At 57.3% G+C, this 14973-nt stretch overlaps 2 protein-coding genes across 4 annotated transcripts in view; one reads left to right on the top strand and one right to left on the bottom strand.

Moving 5' to 3' along the window:
• Window positions 1-14625, top strand: part of AACS (acetoacetyl-CoA synthetase) — a 50803-nt gene extending 36178 nt beyond the window's left edge. The window contains exons 11-19 of one of the 3 annotated variants that reach the window (XM_075996436.1): window positions 2731-2795; window positions 2922-3044; window positions 3833-3946; window positions 4952-5077; window positions 9228-9297; window positions 10004-10062; window positions 10941-11143; window positions 14083-14222; window positions 14491-14625. In XM_075996436.1, the coding sequence (XP_075852551.1) occupies window positions 2731-2795; window positions 2922-3044; window positions 3833-3946; window positions 4952-5077; window positions 9228-9297; window positions 10004-10062; window positions 10941-11143; window positions 14083-14220 (898 nt within the window). In that variant the 3' untranslated portion in view covers window positions 14221-14222; window positions 14491-14625. Of the gene's footprint in view, window positions 1-2730; window positions 2796-2921; window positions 3045-3832; window positions 3947-4951; window positions 5078-9227; window positions 9298-10003; window positions 10063-10940; window positions 11144-14082; window positions 14351-14490 lie in introns of those variants that run through there. The other 2 variants (XM_012782147.3, XM_075996437.1) reach the window with 2 other exon arrangements.
• The window catches only part of UBC (ubiquitin C), a 423461-nt gene that overhangs the window by 127597 nt on the left and 280891 nt on the right, over window positions 1-14973 (bottom strand). The gene's annotated exons all lie outside the window — the stretch shown is intronic.

The raw sequence follows: 14973 nt of genomic DNA, 5'->3' as shown, positions 1-14973 counted from the left end.
AGCACACGTCTAGCATACAGTGCAGTGTTGTGACTGTAGTCATTGTGCTGGGCACTGACCTCATCTCTGTAGTTGTGGAATCTAAGAACTGCCAGAGAAGCTCAAAATGGAGGAGAAGCTCAAAATGGAGGTGGCTCACACCTGTAACCCCAACATTTTGCGAGGCTGAGGCCAGAGGATCGCTTGAGCCCAGGAGTTGGAGGCTGCAGTGAGCTGTAATGGCATCAGTCCACTCCAGCCTGGGTAACAGAGTGAGATCCTGTCTCAAGAAAACAAAACAAAAAAACCAGAGCAGAGGAGAACTCAGGGTCAGTGTGGGGATCGTTTCACCCAGGGTTCGTCAAGCCGAAGAATAAAGTGTACTCAAGGCCGACCATACAGATTACTGTGGTCAGGAGTTCAAGACCAGTCTAAGCAAGAGCGACACCCCATCTCTACCAAAAATAGAAAAATTAGCCAAGCATGGTGGTGCATGCCTGTAGTCACTGCTACTCGGGAGGCTGAGGCAGGGGCATCGCTTGAGGCCAGGAGTCTGAGGTTGCTGTGAGCTAGGCTGACACCACGGCATCTAGCCGGAGCAATATTCTGAGAAAGCAGATTGGTTGGGCAGCAGCTTGCCAGTATCATTGCAATGCCCTGCGCACGTTGGACTGTCTACTCTGCACCCAGCACCCTGCGGGTCCGTACCACTGTGACAGGATCGAGCAGGCCCTGCCCTCACGGAGTTGCACTGGGACGGGAGGATAAGGGACAGAGGACGGGCTCGGGACTCGGAGAGTGCTTTGTAGACCTGGGTGCAGGGAGTCCTGGCATTTGCGCTGAGGCTTGAAGGTTCAGGGGCTGCTTTGGCAGGACTGGTGGGACATGTGTTCCAGCCAGAGAGTGGCAGGTGCCAAGGCCGGCAGGTGGCACTGGGATCGGCGTGCTGGGAAAGGCAGAGGGGCCCCTGTGCTCTGAGGGTGAAGGGTGGACGTGGGGCTGGTGCAGGACTCTTGGGGCAGGAAACTGGGTGGAGTTTCCCCTGCGTGACATAGATCAACACCCGACAGTTTGAGTCTGGGCAGAGACGTGCTCTGGTTCCGGCTTAAAAAGTCCGTGTTGTACCGTTCAGAGAGTGAATCTTGGGGTGAGGGAAGAAGGCACGCAGGTGCCCCTGACAGCACCGTCTGCGGGGCCAGTCCACATCCGGCTCCTCTCGCAGCTCCAAGCACTGCCCAGGACGCCGGGTCCCCACAGTTCTAGTACTTGCTAAAAATAAGACACGGCACGCAGCGGCCGCATGTAGGCTCCCGTGCCTATGTGAGCAGAATGATATTGTTGCATTTTTAAGCCGTCTTATGCAAGCCCCGAGACAGGTGGGGATGTTGCCATCTCCTCAGATAGGCAGGGTGTGCTCACCGGCCGGGGGAGCCACTGCCGAGCTCAGGGCTCGTGGTCTCACCTGTGCTCCATCGCTCTTCCGGCCATGGGGAGCCGTCGAGTGTTCGGGGGTGGGTGGGTAGAGATGAGCCGAGTAAACACACAGTAACAACCTGTGTGTTGTTTGGGGTGTTGGCGGTTGCAGAGGTCTGTAGCTGAACCTGGGGGCTGTCACCACTGTTCGGGGTAGGCGGTCACCATCGGAGCCACGAGGCCTCTGCTCAGGGTGATACTTTAATCCGCAGAGATGATGTCGAAGTTGTGGATCAGACTCCGAGTTTGTGAAATAAGCGAGGCGGGCTGTTGGGTGGGGCCGTTCCTACGCCCCCCTGCAGTGAAACCCCAGCCTGCTCCAGGCCACGGTGACCCAGGAGGTGTGCACGCATCTGTGGTGGTTTCACTGGCGGCAGGGGCTTCTGGGGAAGTGAGAAAGAAGGCACAGGAGGTAGAAGGACCACAGTCACCCAGCCCCGCGCTCCGAGGGAACCCCACCCCGCCCTGAATGTCCTGTGTGCCTTGGCCTCTCGGCGGCCCGGCGGCCTCACCTCCCACGATGCATCTCTCTACCCGAGCGTGCGGGGAACGAGTGGACCGCCCAGAGTGACACAGGAGAATCCTGATTTTAGAGCCTGCTGTGGGCCCCGAGAGAAAGTGTTCTGCAGCTGGGCTGGAAGCAGCCCCAGGGCGGAGAGAGCGCTGTCCTTGATGCTCCCTTGCAAACAGGATGGTTTGTTCTCTGCGCGGCGTGTCGCTGTCTGGGTGCAAACACGGGGACGGAGGACTGTGGGTTCACAGTCCTCGAGAAGAGAAGACTGCAGTTTTCTACGTTTCCTAAAAACGTGAACTCATTTAAGGAAAGGAGGTCGGTAGAGAATTTGAAGCATGGCACCTGTTGTTAACAAATATAGAATTCCATAACCCTCTCCTTCTCATTGGAAGATGGACGTGTGAGGTTAGGATTTGAGGGGGCTCTTGATTTTATGGCCTCCACTGAGCCCCTGAGATAAAATACTCTGCAGCTGGGCAGAGAGTGGGTTCACGGGCCGATGATGGTTTTATTAATAAATAAAGGCAAGTGTTAAAGGGGCCGGGCGCCCTGCAGGTTGGTGTCCGTGTGGAGGCTTCTCAGGTTGGGTCTTGCAGCAAACACAGGTGCTGGGATTCGCTCTCAGGCAAAAAATATTAATTATTCATTTAATCCAGAAAAATGCCCTGTCTTGGTTTTTGCAAACTCGTCAGAGAGCTTTGGTGTGGGGAATGTGCGAGAGGCTTGAAGGTTTCTGGTGTTTTCTTTCCCACCCGCACCCTTAGCATCACTATCCTCGGGACCGGGGCCAAGTGGCTGTCCGTGCTGGAAGAGAAAGACATGAAGCCAGGTGGGTGTGCCTCTTATAGCACCTGTTCCCCGCACATTAAATCCGTCGTATGGCTGTTCCTTGCATGCAAGTGTCACTTAAGCCTTTGGGTTCAATTTTTACTCTTTCTTCGATTCTTACCCCCAGTGGAAACCCACAGTCTGCAGACGCTGCGCACGATCCTGTCCACGGGCTCCCCGCTGAAAGCCCAGAGCTACGAGTACGTCTACAGCTGCGTGAAGGGCAGCGTCCTCCTCGGCTCCATCTCAGGTATGGCTCCTGCTCTGGGTCCTCCCGGCCACCCCGCCTCCCGTGAGCGAGTGTACACACCCATGACCTAGCGAGTCAGCGTGCTGGCGTCTGTCCCACGGACACAGTCAGCAGGGCGCAGCCGATTCTTGCCGTGCGACGTAGTGATGTTCTGTAAAGTTGCAGCGAACACGGAGTTAGCAAAACTGAGCCATTGCTCCCAGGGGAGGCATGCGCGCGCGCGCGCGCGCACGCGCACACACACACACACACACACACACACACACACACACACACACACACACACACACACACACACACACACACACACACCTATCGCAGTCAATTACGACCTCAAATCCCCTAAACAACTCATCCTGGTAGATTCTGTTTTCTTTTTTTTTTTCTTCTTTTTTTTGAGACAGAGTCTTGCTTTGTTGCCCAGGCTAGAGTGAGTGCCGTGGCGTCAGCCTAGCTCACAGCAACCTCAATCTCCTGGGCTCAAGCAATCCTCCTGCCTCAGCCTCCTGAGTAGCTGGGACTACAGGCACGTACCACCATGCCTGGCTAATTTTTTCTATATATATTAGGTGGCCAATTAATTTCTTTCTATTTATAGTAGAGACGGGGTCTCGCTCTTGCTCAGGCTAGTTCTGAACTCCTGACCTCGAGCAATCCGCCTGCCTTGGCCTCCCGGAGTGCTAGGATTACAGGCGTGAGCCACCGCGCCCGGCCTGTCGTTCACTATTAAAAAAAAAGAAAAAACAAGCCATTTGTCCTGGTCCTCTGAATTTTAACTCTCCTTGCAGGTGGCACCGACATCGTGTCCTGCTTCATGGGCCAGAACCCGTCTGTGCCCGTGTATAAAGGGGAGATCCAGGCGCGGAACCTGGGCATGGCGGTGGAAGCGTGGAGCGAGGAAGGTGATGGCTTTGCCGCCTCTTCCTCTCTGTGACTGGGTGTGAGTCGTGGCTTGGAAGTGCTCGGACGTGTGGCTTTGCTTGGGGGTAGTTCTTTAAAACATCCCTGCCTGAGGGGGTGGCTCCGGCCACTTGCAGCGTGGGGTCCTGTCCCCCTCAGCCTGGTTTCACAGCCGGGGGCCGCCTGTCCTCAGCTGCTGAGAAGACGGCTCGGGCGGGAGCCCGGTGCGGAGCTATGTGTTCAGGAACGGCGGGTGGGCGGGTGGCGGTGGCCCTGAATTGGAACCTTGGTGCTGGACAGGCGTGCATGGGCCGGCTCAGTGTGGGGTTGGAAGGGATGTCCTCCCGCCCTCTGTCACTGGCCCTGCGGCCTGCCCTGTGCCCGGCGGCTAGACCTCGGGCTGCCCCAGTGTAGGGGCAGGCAGGACTCGGTACAGCCGCTTTAGGAGGCAGTTTGGGAAGAGTGGGCCGAGTCTGAGACACGTAGGTGCCCTGAGGTCCAGGCATTGCGCTCCTGGGAGAAACACTCGCGAATGTTATGAACAGGGTGTCATAGGCGATAATGCTGCAGCCCCTCCCCTTCATTTGTAAACATAAACAGAATCGGGCGATACAGGTGCCCGTGTTCAGGGGCAATGAGCCCTGTGATCACCTGTGGAGAGGGAGGGACCAAGCAGCGAAAATGAATGACCGCAGTGACACGTGGTGGCCTGAACGCGTCACCTGGGGGTTTACGCCAAATGAACCGAGCGAGGTGCCGAGCACCGTCACGTGGTGCCGTTTGCGCGTTTGGAGGCGTGCAGAGTGAGGGCGCCTACCGCCAGGGATGCGTGCAGGTGCGGCGAAAACGTTAATACCACGTCACGGGAATAACACGTCACTACCCGAGAGAGGTTTTGGGGAGTGTGTCTGAACGTCGCGTAACGGGCGGTCGCCTTGGGGAGAGCGCGCGGTGCCGGGGAGCGTGGCCGGGGTGCGCGCTGGGCTCACTTTACTCTCCCACGCCAGGGAAGGCAGTCTGGGGGGAGAGCGGCGAGCTGGTGTGTACGAAGCCGATTCCTTGCCAGCCCACGCACTTCTGGAACGATGAGAACGGGAGCAAGTACAGGAAGGCGTATTTCTCCAAATTCCCAGGTGGGTCAGCTGGCTGCAGGCAGAGCTGCGCGGCCTCTGCCTTGGCTGGACCTCCAGAGTCTAATTATGTGTGTCCCCCCCTCTGCACCCCCTTCCCACCCCGGCAAAGCCCGGGGAAGCTGCTCACAGCTCATCGTGCCGGTGGGGTGGTGATGAATTTTTGATCAGTATCTTCAGCTTGATGCCGTGCTATGAGACCGTCATCTGGGTTTGGTTGAATCTCAGCCACGCTCTGTGCCCAGGGCCCCTCAGCCCGACCCCTGCGGCCGGGGGCTGACAAGAGCCGCCGTGTGCCATGGGCGGGGGACCCCCTCGCTGACGCAGGGCGCTGCCTGCCTGCGCACAGAGAGGGTGCGGAAGGGGCGTCTGGCTCGGGTCTCCTCGGTCCTCGTGGAGACGTCGGAGGAAGAGCATCCTTGCGGTGGAGCGGTGTACAGCCAGACACGCCACTCTCGCACAGACCCACACCCTCGCCTGTCATCTTTTGAGGGGCGCCTCGCCCCGAAGCAGGGAAGTCTTTTATTTAAAGCTCTGATTCCTGCCTCCCTCCTGTCTTATTTCATAAGCACCCTCGAGTTGTTGCTGCTATATAATTCATAATTTAGCAAGCCTTCTGTTGCAGAGTTATTTATACTAAGTACTTGCTTTCTGCAGTCTCTAGAAAGGTAATTTAACTTTGCATAAACCACTCGCGGAGAATCAGAGCGGCGAGAGGCCGTCGGCAGTAGAATCTGCCGCCCATCCTTCCCGTTTCTCTCCTCGGCCTTGCCCGTCTGCCCGGTGCATGTCCAGGCCTTCCACCTGGCGTGGCGCCTCCCGGGCAGCAGTGTGGGCCGCCGCCCAGGTGGGGCTCAGCCTTCATGGGATCCCTGCTGCACTTAAGCCCCACCCTGGCGCCTGCTGGCACACAGGTATCCAGACAGACTCATGCAGAAAAGCGAGAGCGTACGTAGAGAAATAAATACTCTTCGGGTGACCCTGAAGAGGGCAGGGGCTCCTGTCTTCAGAAGGGAGGCCAAAAGGATTAGAACCTCAACTTGAGGACCCATCTAAGAAATGACAGCCCTTCATCTTCCACAGCATTGCTTTTTGAAAAAGTTTTTGTCACGTGCATAAGGGTTCATGTGATAAATGTCTCTCAGGATTAATTTGAGAATAAATCTTTCTCTTCTTGAAACTCTGATATTCCCTCTTAGAGAAAACAAATTCTTTGTGACCATTTGCATTTCCATTTTTACCTTGGCTGCCAGGAAGCTCAGCTGAAATCATTGCTTTGTTTGTAGTAGTCCTTTTACCCCTAGGCAGAGTTTCAATTCTCTTTAAATAATCCTGTCATGAAGTTGGTTTTACAGGTGGCTTTGTCAAATATTTCGTGGGAGTAGGTGGGAGATATGAACAAATATGGAATGGCAAAGGCAGATAGGATAATGGATCTGAAGCTATGGGTGAAGGACAAGGCGAGCGTAGGTTGACCTTAGACTGTTTCCTCAAGCACCAGCACTGAGGGATTCTTGGACTGCACAGGGAAGGGATTGATGATGAAACCAAGCAGCAGAAGCAGAGCCCTTCTTCCCACGACAGGGACTGGATTTACAGACATCGTTGCCTTAAAAAATGATGCCAGGTGACAGCGCAAACAGGCCATGTGCTGGTACTGAGGGACAGCCAGGAAATCATTGAGTGAAACATGACAATTCGGAACAGAGGCAGAGTGCCCCTCGTGTGAAAATTCTAAACGAAGCATAGGTGCGATTGTGCGAATAAATGACGAACAAGGTGTGTGAATGAGGGGTCACACGAGAGTGGTGGAGCTATGAGCCATTTTGGTTTTCTTTCTGGCTTTTTATTATTTTTAAAAACCTATAAATATTTTAAAATAGACGAAAAGCAGGCTTAAGGAAGATTTAGGTCATTGCGGTGACAAATCCCAGTCACTCCTGGTCCGTGGTCATCCGTGGTCACCTGCGCCCCCTGTATGTCCACTTCTGCCTCAGCTTCCAGGGCGCTCGGAGCGGAAGCCGCTGCTGTGGAGAATCAGGGTGATCTGAACCTGTGGGGTCTGTCGTAGAGAGGAAGACGTGGCTTTCGTGGCTTTGTTTTGTCATTGCGTCATCTGGCACCAAAGCTGGCGGCTGCGTGTGGGTTCCTCTGTGTGGCCTGGCTTTGCGAGGGATCCAAGTGTGTCGGGAAATTGTTTTCACAAGAGAAAGTTCCTTTAGGGTCGATGTGCACCTTCCTTTTCCTCTGCACTTCTGGGGCCTTGGTCATAGGGCACGGTATGACCGACGGCCCAGAAAAACCAGAAATTTCCACCAGTTCAGGGGAGACCTGACTCCACACAAGCCAGACTGTGTGTTGATCCTGGCAGCAAAGCTCCAAAATGAGACCGGATTCCCGGGCAGGCGGGCGGGACTGCCACCAGGAACCCCGTGTGCCGGGTCACCTCACAGATGTGCGTCTGTAGAAACTCGGTGTGTCATACGCAAGCCTAGGGATGGTTTTTTTTCCTTATGTCTGTGACTCTTTTTTTAAAAGTCCAATGAGGAAGAACTGGTCTCCCAGCCTGAGCAAGATCGAGACCCCGTCTCTACTAAAAATAGAAAGAAATTAATTGGCCAACTAAAAATACATAGAAAAAGTTAGCCGGGCATGGTGGCACATGCCTGTAGTCCCAGCTACTCGGGAGGCTGAGGCAGGAGGATTGCTTGAGCCCAGGAGTTTGAGGTTGCTGTGAGCCAGGCTGACGCCAGGGCACTCACTCTAGCCCGGGCAACAGAGTGAGACTCTTGTCTCAAAAGAAAAAAGAATGGGTCTCACGCTTTAGCTCGGAGAGGAGGGAGGGAAGATGTGGCGGCCCGCAGGTCTCTTTCGCACCAGCACACGTGGCTGGTGACTGATTCCGTGTCCCTCCGCTGCCTCCCAGGGACCTCCCCGGGACCTCCCCTCCCTGCAGAAGGCTCAGGCGGGGCCTGGAGCAGTGTCTCCTTTGTGGCGTCGCAGGAATGAGTGAATAGGTGGTTACCGGGTTGTTGCCAGGGTGGTGGCGGCTCTCGGCGCGTTGTGGGCTGTCGGGGTTGGCGCCTCACTCGAGTCGGGACGTGCTGGAGAAGAGATGTCGTGAGACTGGGTGGGGGAAGAGCTGCCGTCTTGGGGAAGCCGCCCAGCAGGGAGGACACGGACGCTGGCCTGTGCCGTGTCTTCCCTTCCGGGTGGCAGGAGCTCTTTGCTGCTGAGACAAATGGCTTGCACGGCGCAGCAGAGCCGGTGAAGATGCCCTTTTGAGGACGTGCGCCAGTCCCCTCCGTTTGTGGGGGTCAGGGCTGGGTTACCTGCCGGCAGGCGGAGCCCTCGGTGGTGGTGCCCTCAGACGGCGTGGCCTCTCCTTCCTGCTTGGGGTCTGAGCGGGGCGTGCAGCAAAGGAGCCTTTGCCTGTATCTGTTACGTCCAAAGCTGGGGGGCGGATCCCCTTGGGCGATTGGCTTTGCTGCAGCCCAGGACGCCGACCTCCCTCTGCATGTGGCCGGCCCAGGCCCCAGCTGCACACGTGGTTGCTCTCGTGGCCTCATGGCCAAGTAGGGAGTGCTCAGGGCACGGTGCAGCCACCTCACTCTGGGTCTTCCCTCTTCCCCTGCCCACCACGTCCCGGGTTTCACCTGCTGGCGGGCTGGCTGTCCACGTGGCTGGCGTTGCTGGGACAGGTGCAGTAGCCTCCTGCTGGCCATGCTGTTTGTTCCACTCCGAGGTCTGGCGCCAGCCCCTGCTGCCCGCCACACTTGCTTTCCAAGCTCAGTCTCTCCACTGTCCCTCAGATTGGCCTCCTCCAGACGCTCCCAGTGACCCCCAGTGTTGTGGCTGAGGTTGGTCTTGCCTCCTGAGTTCCCACGGCCCTTGCTGGTGCCTACAGGAGGGCGTTTCTCCACGCTGGCAGGGGCGGAGCTGGGCAGGCACTGTCCCCGCTGCAGCAGGTGCTCCTTGGGGCAGAGCTGCCTGGTTCCCTTCTGCCCACAACCCCGGGCCGCCAGCCCCACACATACCCGTTTCTGGGCCTGGGTGACGGCTGTGTACCAGCCTCCTGTTGCTGTCACACCTGTCCTGGCCACCATCACAACCCCTTCTCCTGGGGTGATCTGCACTTCTGCTTCCCTCGCAGGTGTCTGGGCACACGGCGACTACTGCAGGGTCAACCCCAAGACTGGGGGCATCACCATGCTTGGCCGCAGGTGAGGGGGTCTGTGGAGTCGGCTTCTCTTGCCTGGAGCCACCATCGGGGGGCATCTGGGAGGGGGGGAGAGGGGCACTGCCTGTGAGGATTGGCACCCCACTCCTGGGCTCCTTGCCCCTCCTCACATCGGGGTGTCCCCACCATGCACGCCTCTGCTGGCGTCTGGGCCCTCCCTTCCCATCCCCACTCCCCTGGGGGCTCTGTGCTCTCCCACCTGTGGCCTTTGCACACACTGCCCCCCCCACTGAAGACCCCCTCTGAGGGAGTGTCATCCGCTCAGTCTGTGGCACGGGCCGTCCCCTCCTGGGGCCCTTCCTGTGTCGTTCTTGGAGTGGGTGTCGCCGAGCCGGCCTCCCGAGGGCTGGGGCCAGGCCTGATCCTGGCTCTGAGCCCGCAGTGGTGGGTCTCAGGTGGGGACCACAGCAAAGTGCAGCCAGTGTCTGTGCCCAGGAGGGGACGCGTGTGCAGGTGAAAGGACAGCGAGGGGAGGGGTCTCTGCACAGAGGGCCTCCCTCGATGTGTCGCTTTAAACTTGGGGGAAAAGCGGGCTGGCTGGTTGGAGGTTAGGAGGTGGGGAGCAGCCTTCAGTGGCTGGGCCTGGGGGCTGCCATGTGCAAAAGGGGTGACTGCTCTCCGCTTGGGACCCCCGGTGACCTGCCTCCCCCCCAGAGCCGCTGTGTTCCTGACCTCATCTCTCTTCCCAGTGACGGCACGCTCAACCCCAACGGCGTGCGGTTCGGCAGCTCGGAAATCTACAACATCGGTGAGCATTTTCCGACTCCCCCCCAAGTCACTCTCCGGTTACCGGGAAGGAGGGCGTGTCCTCGCAGAGCCCAGTGTCCAAAGACCCCACCTCTGGCGTGACTCTGCGGTGTGAGGAGGGACCTCTTTCAGCACACCTCCCTTTCCAGAGCACGCCTGCGCTGGCTGCAGTTTGTAGAACCTCAGAGTGGGACTGTTAAGGTCACTGGGCCCATCCCCTTCCTCACTGCATTTCCTCCTCACAGTGAGCTCGTTCAGGTTGGTAAATGGTGTCTACTCGTTACGGGTGAAGACACAGAAGCACAGAGAGGGTGCAGGATTGCTGAAGGCCACCCAGCACCGTGCAGGACACCAAGTACGGGTATCAAGCCCGTGGGTCTCATGACTGCACAGTGAGGTCACCCATCGGCCTTCAGAACTGCAGGGCCAGGGACCCAGGCCCAGCCCCAGCCATGGGGTCAGGCGGCCTCATACCTTAGTGCTTGGGTCAGAGCCCTGAAGGTGTGTTGGGGTTACCAGTGCAGCCAGGGTGGAGAAATCCTGATCTGCCTGATTCTGGCTCCTCCTCCAGGAAGTCCGCCGCGGGCACTTGCTTCCTTTGCACTTTGAATTAATTTCTCATTAGTAGGCAAGGCCCGCACACAGCCCCCTCGTAAAACCTCGTCCCGCCTGGGCAAAGCCAGAGCGCTGCCTCTGCCGTGAAGGGCTCTCTTCTGCTTGTGAAGCAGCTCCCTCGGCCACCGTCCCCTGCCGAGGCGCTCGTCCTGGGGGGCTGGGAAGGACACAGGCACCCATGTCTCCTGTCCTCCTCCCTGGCCGATGGCTGGACCCCGCTCCAGGGACAGTCTGAGTGCACGTCACCCTCTCCTGTCTCCGCAGTGGAAGCCTTCGAGGAGGTGGCGGACAGCCTGTGTGTCCCCCAGCAGAACAGGGACCGGGAGGAGAGGGTGGTCCTCTTCCTGAAGATGGCCCCCGGGCACGCGTTCCGGCCGGAGTTGGTGAGGAGGATCTGCGACGCCATCCGCGTGGGCCTGTCTGCGCGGCACGTGCCCAGCCTCATCCTGGAGACCAAGGGCATCCCGGTACGTACGGCCTGTCTCCTGCCACTCTGGGTTGGTGGCGAGGAGACCGCTGCCATCTCCCGAGAGCCCGCACGCCCGGGAGCCCTGGGCACCGCGCAGCTGGCTGGCGCTTTATATAGCGCGTGTCCGCGTCGCCTAGCAACGCCGCCCTTCCCTGCCGTCTTTGCCTGCCCTTCCTGAGGTGGCGTTTGCTGCAGCTTCTGCTCAGCGCCGCCGTGCGGGGTCGGCAGGCCCAGCCCGTAGGTCCATGGCTTTTCCCGGTGCGGTTTGCGCGTCTTCTCAAAGTCATTAATGAGAAAATTAATTTTAGCTTTTCAAAGAGCTGCTGGGTGCTCTTGCTCTCGCCTTTTAGATTTCAGTTCTGCCCGTGGAGACGAGACTCAAATCTGTTTAGAGGCCTGTCTTAGAAGCTATCCCCCGTCGTCCTCCGTTTAGCTTCCAAGCGGAGGGGGAGGTTCGCCCCGGTTGGATCACAGCTTTGACTCTCGTGGCTCGCAAAACGGTGCTCCCTCGAGCCGAGGGGAGAAGCTGCCGTGTGCGTGTGTGCGTGTGCGTGCTCATGTCCACACACAGCGAACTAGACACACAGCCACGTGGCAGTCTGTATTCGAAGCCTTCAGCAGGGCTGTTTGTTAAGGAGAAGGCGGGAGAAATGCTAACTGCGCTCGCGGGTATAATTAGAGACCGGATCTAGCAGGGAGTGCCGCTTTTTGGAAAATATGGAAAGATGCGATGCTGTTGACTTTGTACCTGCCAGAGCATACTCAGATCCTTCTCTTTGCTTCCACAAGTTCTTTCAGGATCTTCAAAACAACCCATCCAGGAACGGGGGCTGGGGAGCGCACTCACAGCACGGCACTGCATGCAAAGCCTGCCTGTCCCTGGACCGCGGTCCTCCCTCGGTTGCCTCTGGCCTTTCTTTCCTCTTCCTAGCCCTTGGGCCACCTGCTTCCCTACTCCTCCAAGCACCTGCCCACATTTGCAGTATCTGTCCCTTTTCCTTAGTGTCCGTACCCTTCCTCTTCATGTTGGTCACACGTGGAAAGGGCCTCCCAGCTTGGGGGCTTCCCTGCTGTCTGTGTCTCTCTGGCTGGTGACTCTGTTGTTCTGGGCTCTTCTCTCCCCAGTTCTGACTTCCCCTGAGTCTGATTGCTCTGCAGTGTCATTTTGTGTGTTACTTGGGATTCTCAAGGGCCCTTGTGTCTTCAGACCCCCAGGGAGTGCTTAGGGGAGGAGTCACCCTGGGTGTCTCGGAGCTGGGCAGGGTCTGGCCCGGCCTCCGCAGGGAGGGTGACACCGCGAGGCCCCAGCCTGCCTCGCTGGGACCCACCTCAGCATCAGCATGACAGAGGTCCCACCTGCAAAGTTCAGGAGGGCCCTTTGCAGGTCTGACGAGCCACACGGTGTTTGTGGGGAGCGGGCCACCCCCCCATCCACCCTGGGAGCAGACTGGGCTCAGGAGTTAGAGACCTGAACAAGAGTGAGCCTCTGTCTCTACTAAAAATAGAAAAATTAGCTGGGCATGGTGGCGCAAGCCTGTAGTCCCAGCTACTCAGGAGGCTGAAGCAGGAGGATCGCTTGACCCAGGAGTTTGAGGTTGCTGTGAGCTACGATGATGCCACGGCACCGTAGCCTGGGTGACAGAGTGAGACTCTGTCTCAAAAAATAAAACCAAAAGCAAAAAAACCAAAAACAACTGAAAGATGCCCCTAGTGTTTTGTCAAGTGAGGGAAGTAGGTCTTAGTTCCCACGAGCCGCCCTCGAGCTCTTGGGTAAAGCTTAGCAGCACAGAAAGCGTGCGAGACGTTTGCATTTCACAGAGAGGGCCGCTGACACCACACCGAAGTGACAGGCAGTCCCTCCGAAGAAGCCGCCGTGCAGCACTTAGATCCGTAATTAGTTCACACGTCAACTGGATTTTTCAACTGAATGAATTTTAATTACATCTCAGGTTAAAAAAAAAAAAAGGCACCAGTGCTTTGAGAGCTCCGGGTGCTGCAGCCTTTCTGGGCTTGGCTGCTCTAGAAGTTTCTTGGCCCATAAACACGCCAGCACTGCTAAAGGCCCCTTAGGGTTAAAGATGAAAGACATGTGCCACGGATTTCAGAGGGAGCTTTGAATGTTCTGAGTCTGACTCTACAATATAATAAAGTGATATACATATATATAATGAAATTATAAACATAAGTAAAAGTAAAACCATAATACCATTTAATAGCAGGCGTTCCTGAAGCCGTGTGTGTGTGTGTGTGTGTGTGTGTGTGTGTGTGTGTGTGTGTGTATGTGTTAAACTAATTCATTCTCGTGCCCACAGCCCTCAGGATAGGGGCTGTCATCATTTGACATTCGAGGAGACAAACTCAGGTTAAGGAATTTCCCTGGAGTCCCCAGAGGTGGTGGCCCAGGAGGTCACATCTTTGCTGAAAACTCCCTGTTGGGATCTAGGAACGAGCTATGAGTTTTCACAGTCCAGAGTCCTGGTGACAGGATCCCGAATCCTGAGAAAGAGGCTCGTTTTCCCGTCCAGAACACGCAGCGCTGGGGACAGTGGGCGTCTGCGCTCTCTCGAGGGCCAGCCTGGGTGTGACGCGTACAGCTGGGTTCTCACGGGGCCTGATCAGATGTGCAATGTTACAGCAATTTGCTCACGTGGACGTCGCGGCATCTCAGGGGTAGCCCTGCTGTCTAGACCATGCAGGGGCAGCGAGGGAAGGTTCTAGAGTGTTAGAGTTGGGTTTAAGTATTGGGCCTTGAAATTGCCTTCCAGAAGAACAGACTTTTCCCCCAAACACAGAGGGGACAGTTGCCTGTGCAGGTATTTCGGTGCATGTTTTCAGGCCTGCTCAGTGGGGGGACCTTTGGAACCTAGAGCCGATGTCTTGTTTCCCTGTGAGGTTTAATGCTCTTTTCTGTTTGTTTTCTCCGCCTGCCCCTCGCAGTACACGCTTAACGGCAAGAAGGTGGAAGTGGCCGTGAAGCAGATCCTCGCCGGGAGAGCCGTGGAGCACCGGGGGGCTTTCTCCAACCCCGAGGCCCTGGACCTGTACCGGGACATCCCCGAGCTGCGGGACTTCTGACGGTGTGTGCCGTTCAATGCACATGTGTGTGCTGTGACTTCCGTATGTTCCAGAAGTTACTGAGACGCCTACGGCTGTTTTACAGGGACGTTTGCACCAAGCACTCTGCAGGCTTGGGGAAGAATCGTTTCTCTGTTTTGTGGTTGACTCCGGGGGTGCCTCGGTCTTCTGCATGCTGGAGCGGGATTCTGGCTCTCAGAGGCCACGAGGGAACGACTGGGTCACTTGCGTGGTGCCTCGGTGACAGCGTGTGTGTCTTTGCACCCACAGGAGGGGCACAGGGCGGCCAGTGCTCTGGTGATGGACATGCTCCTGAGTGGCGACCTTGCCTTCCACCCGGTGCTCCCATTGTCCCGTTTCACCCTGGTCCGGTGGGAACCCGTTTCTTCCCTCCGCTCACCTGCCTCCCCTCAGGCTGTCCATCCCCTGCCGGGCCTTGGCTGCTACGAGGGACCCCTGCCCCCCCATGCAACGTGACACATCTTTTCCCAGCTGGCTGCTAGGCCCGCGGCTGGCCACTCACCCATTGTCTGTGTCACCTGCGGAAGGGAGGACCATGCCGTCACACTCCGACCAAAGACGCCTCCCAGCCACTGAAGCTTCCCTCGAGGGAGCGAGTGGCTGCCACTCTTTAATGGGATCTTTTTACCACACAGACTTCGAATGCTTTCAAATGTTTTTAATGTCATGTGTCTGGCGTGTGTGGGCATGCAACACAGCGGATGTCCACCTGTGCCCCAGGCTGCGTGTCCC

Source organism: Microcebus murinus, chromosome 22, assembly GCF_040939455.1.
Source record: "Microcebus murinus isolate Inina chromosome 22, M.murinus_Inina_mat1.0, whole genome shotgun sequence".
NCBI classification, from domain to species: Eukaryota; Metazoa; Chordata; class Mammalia; order Primates; family Cheirogaleidae; genus Microcebus; species Microcebus murinus.
This window is presented reverse-complemented; position numbering and strand designations above follow the sequence as displayed.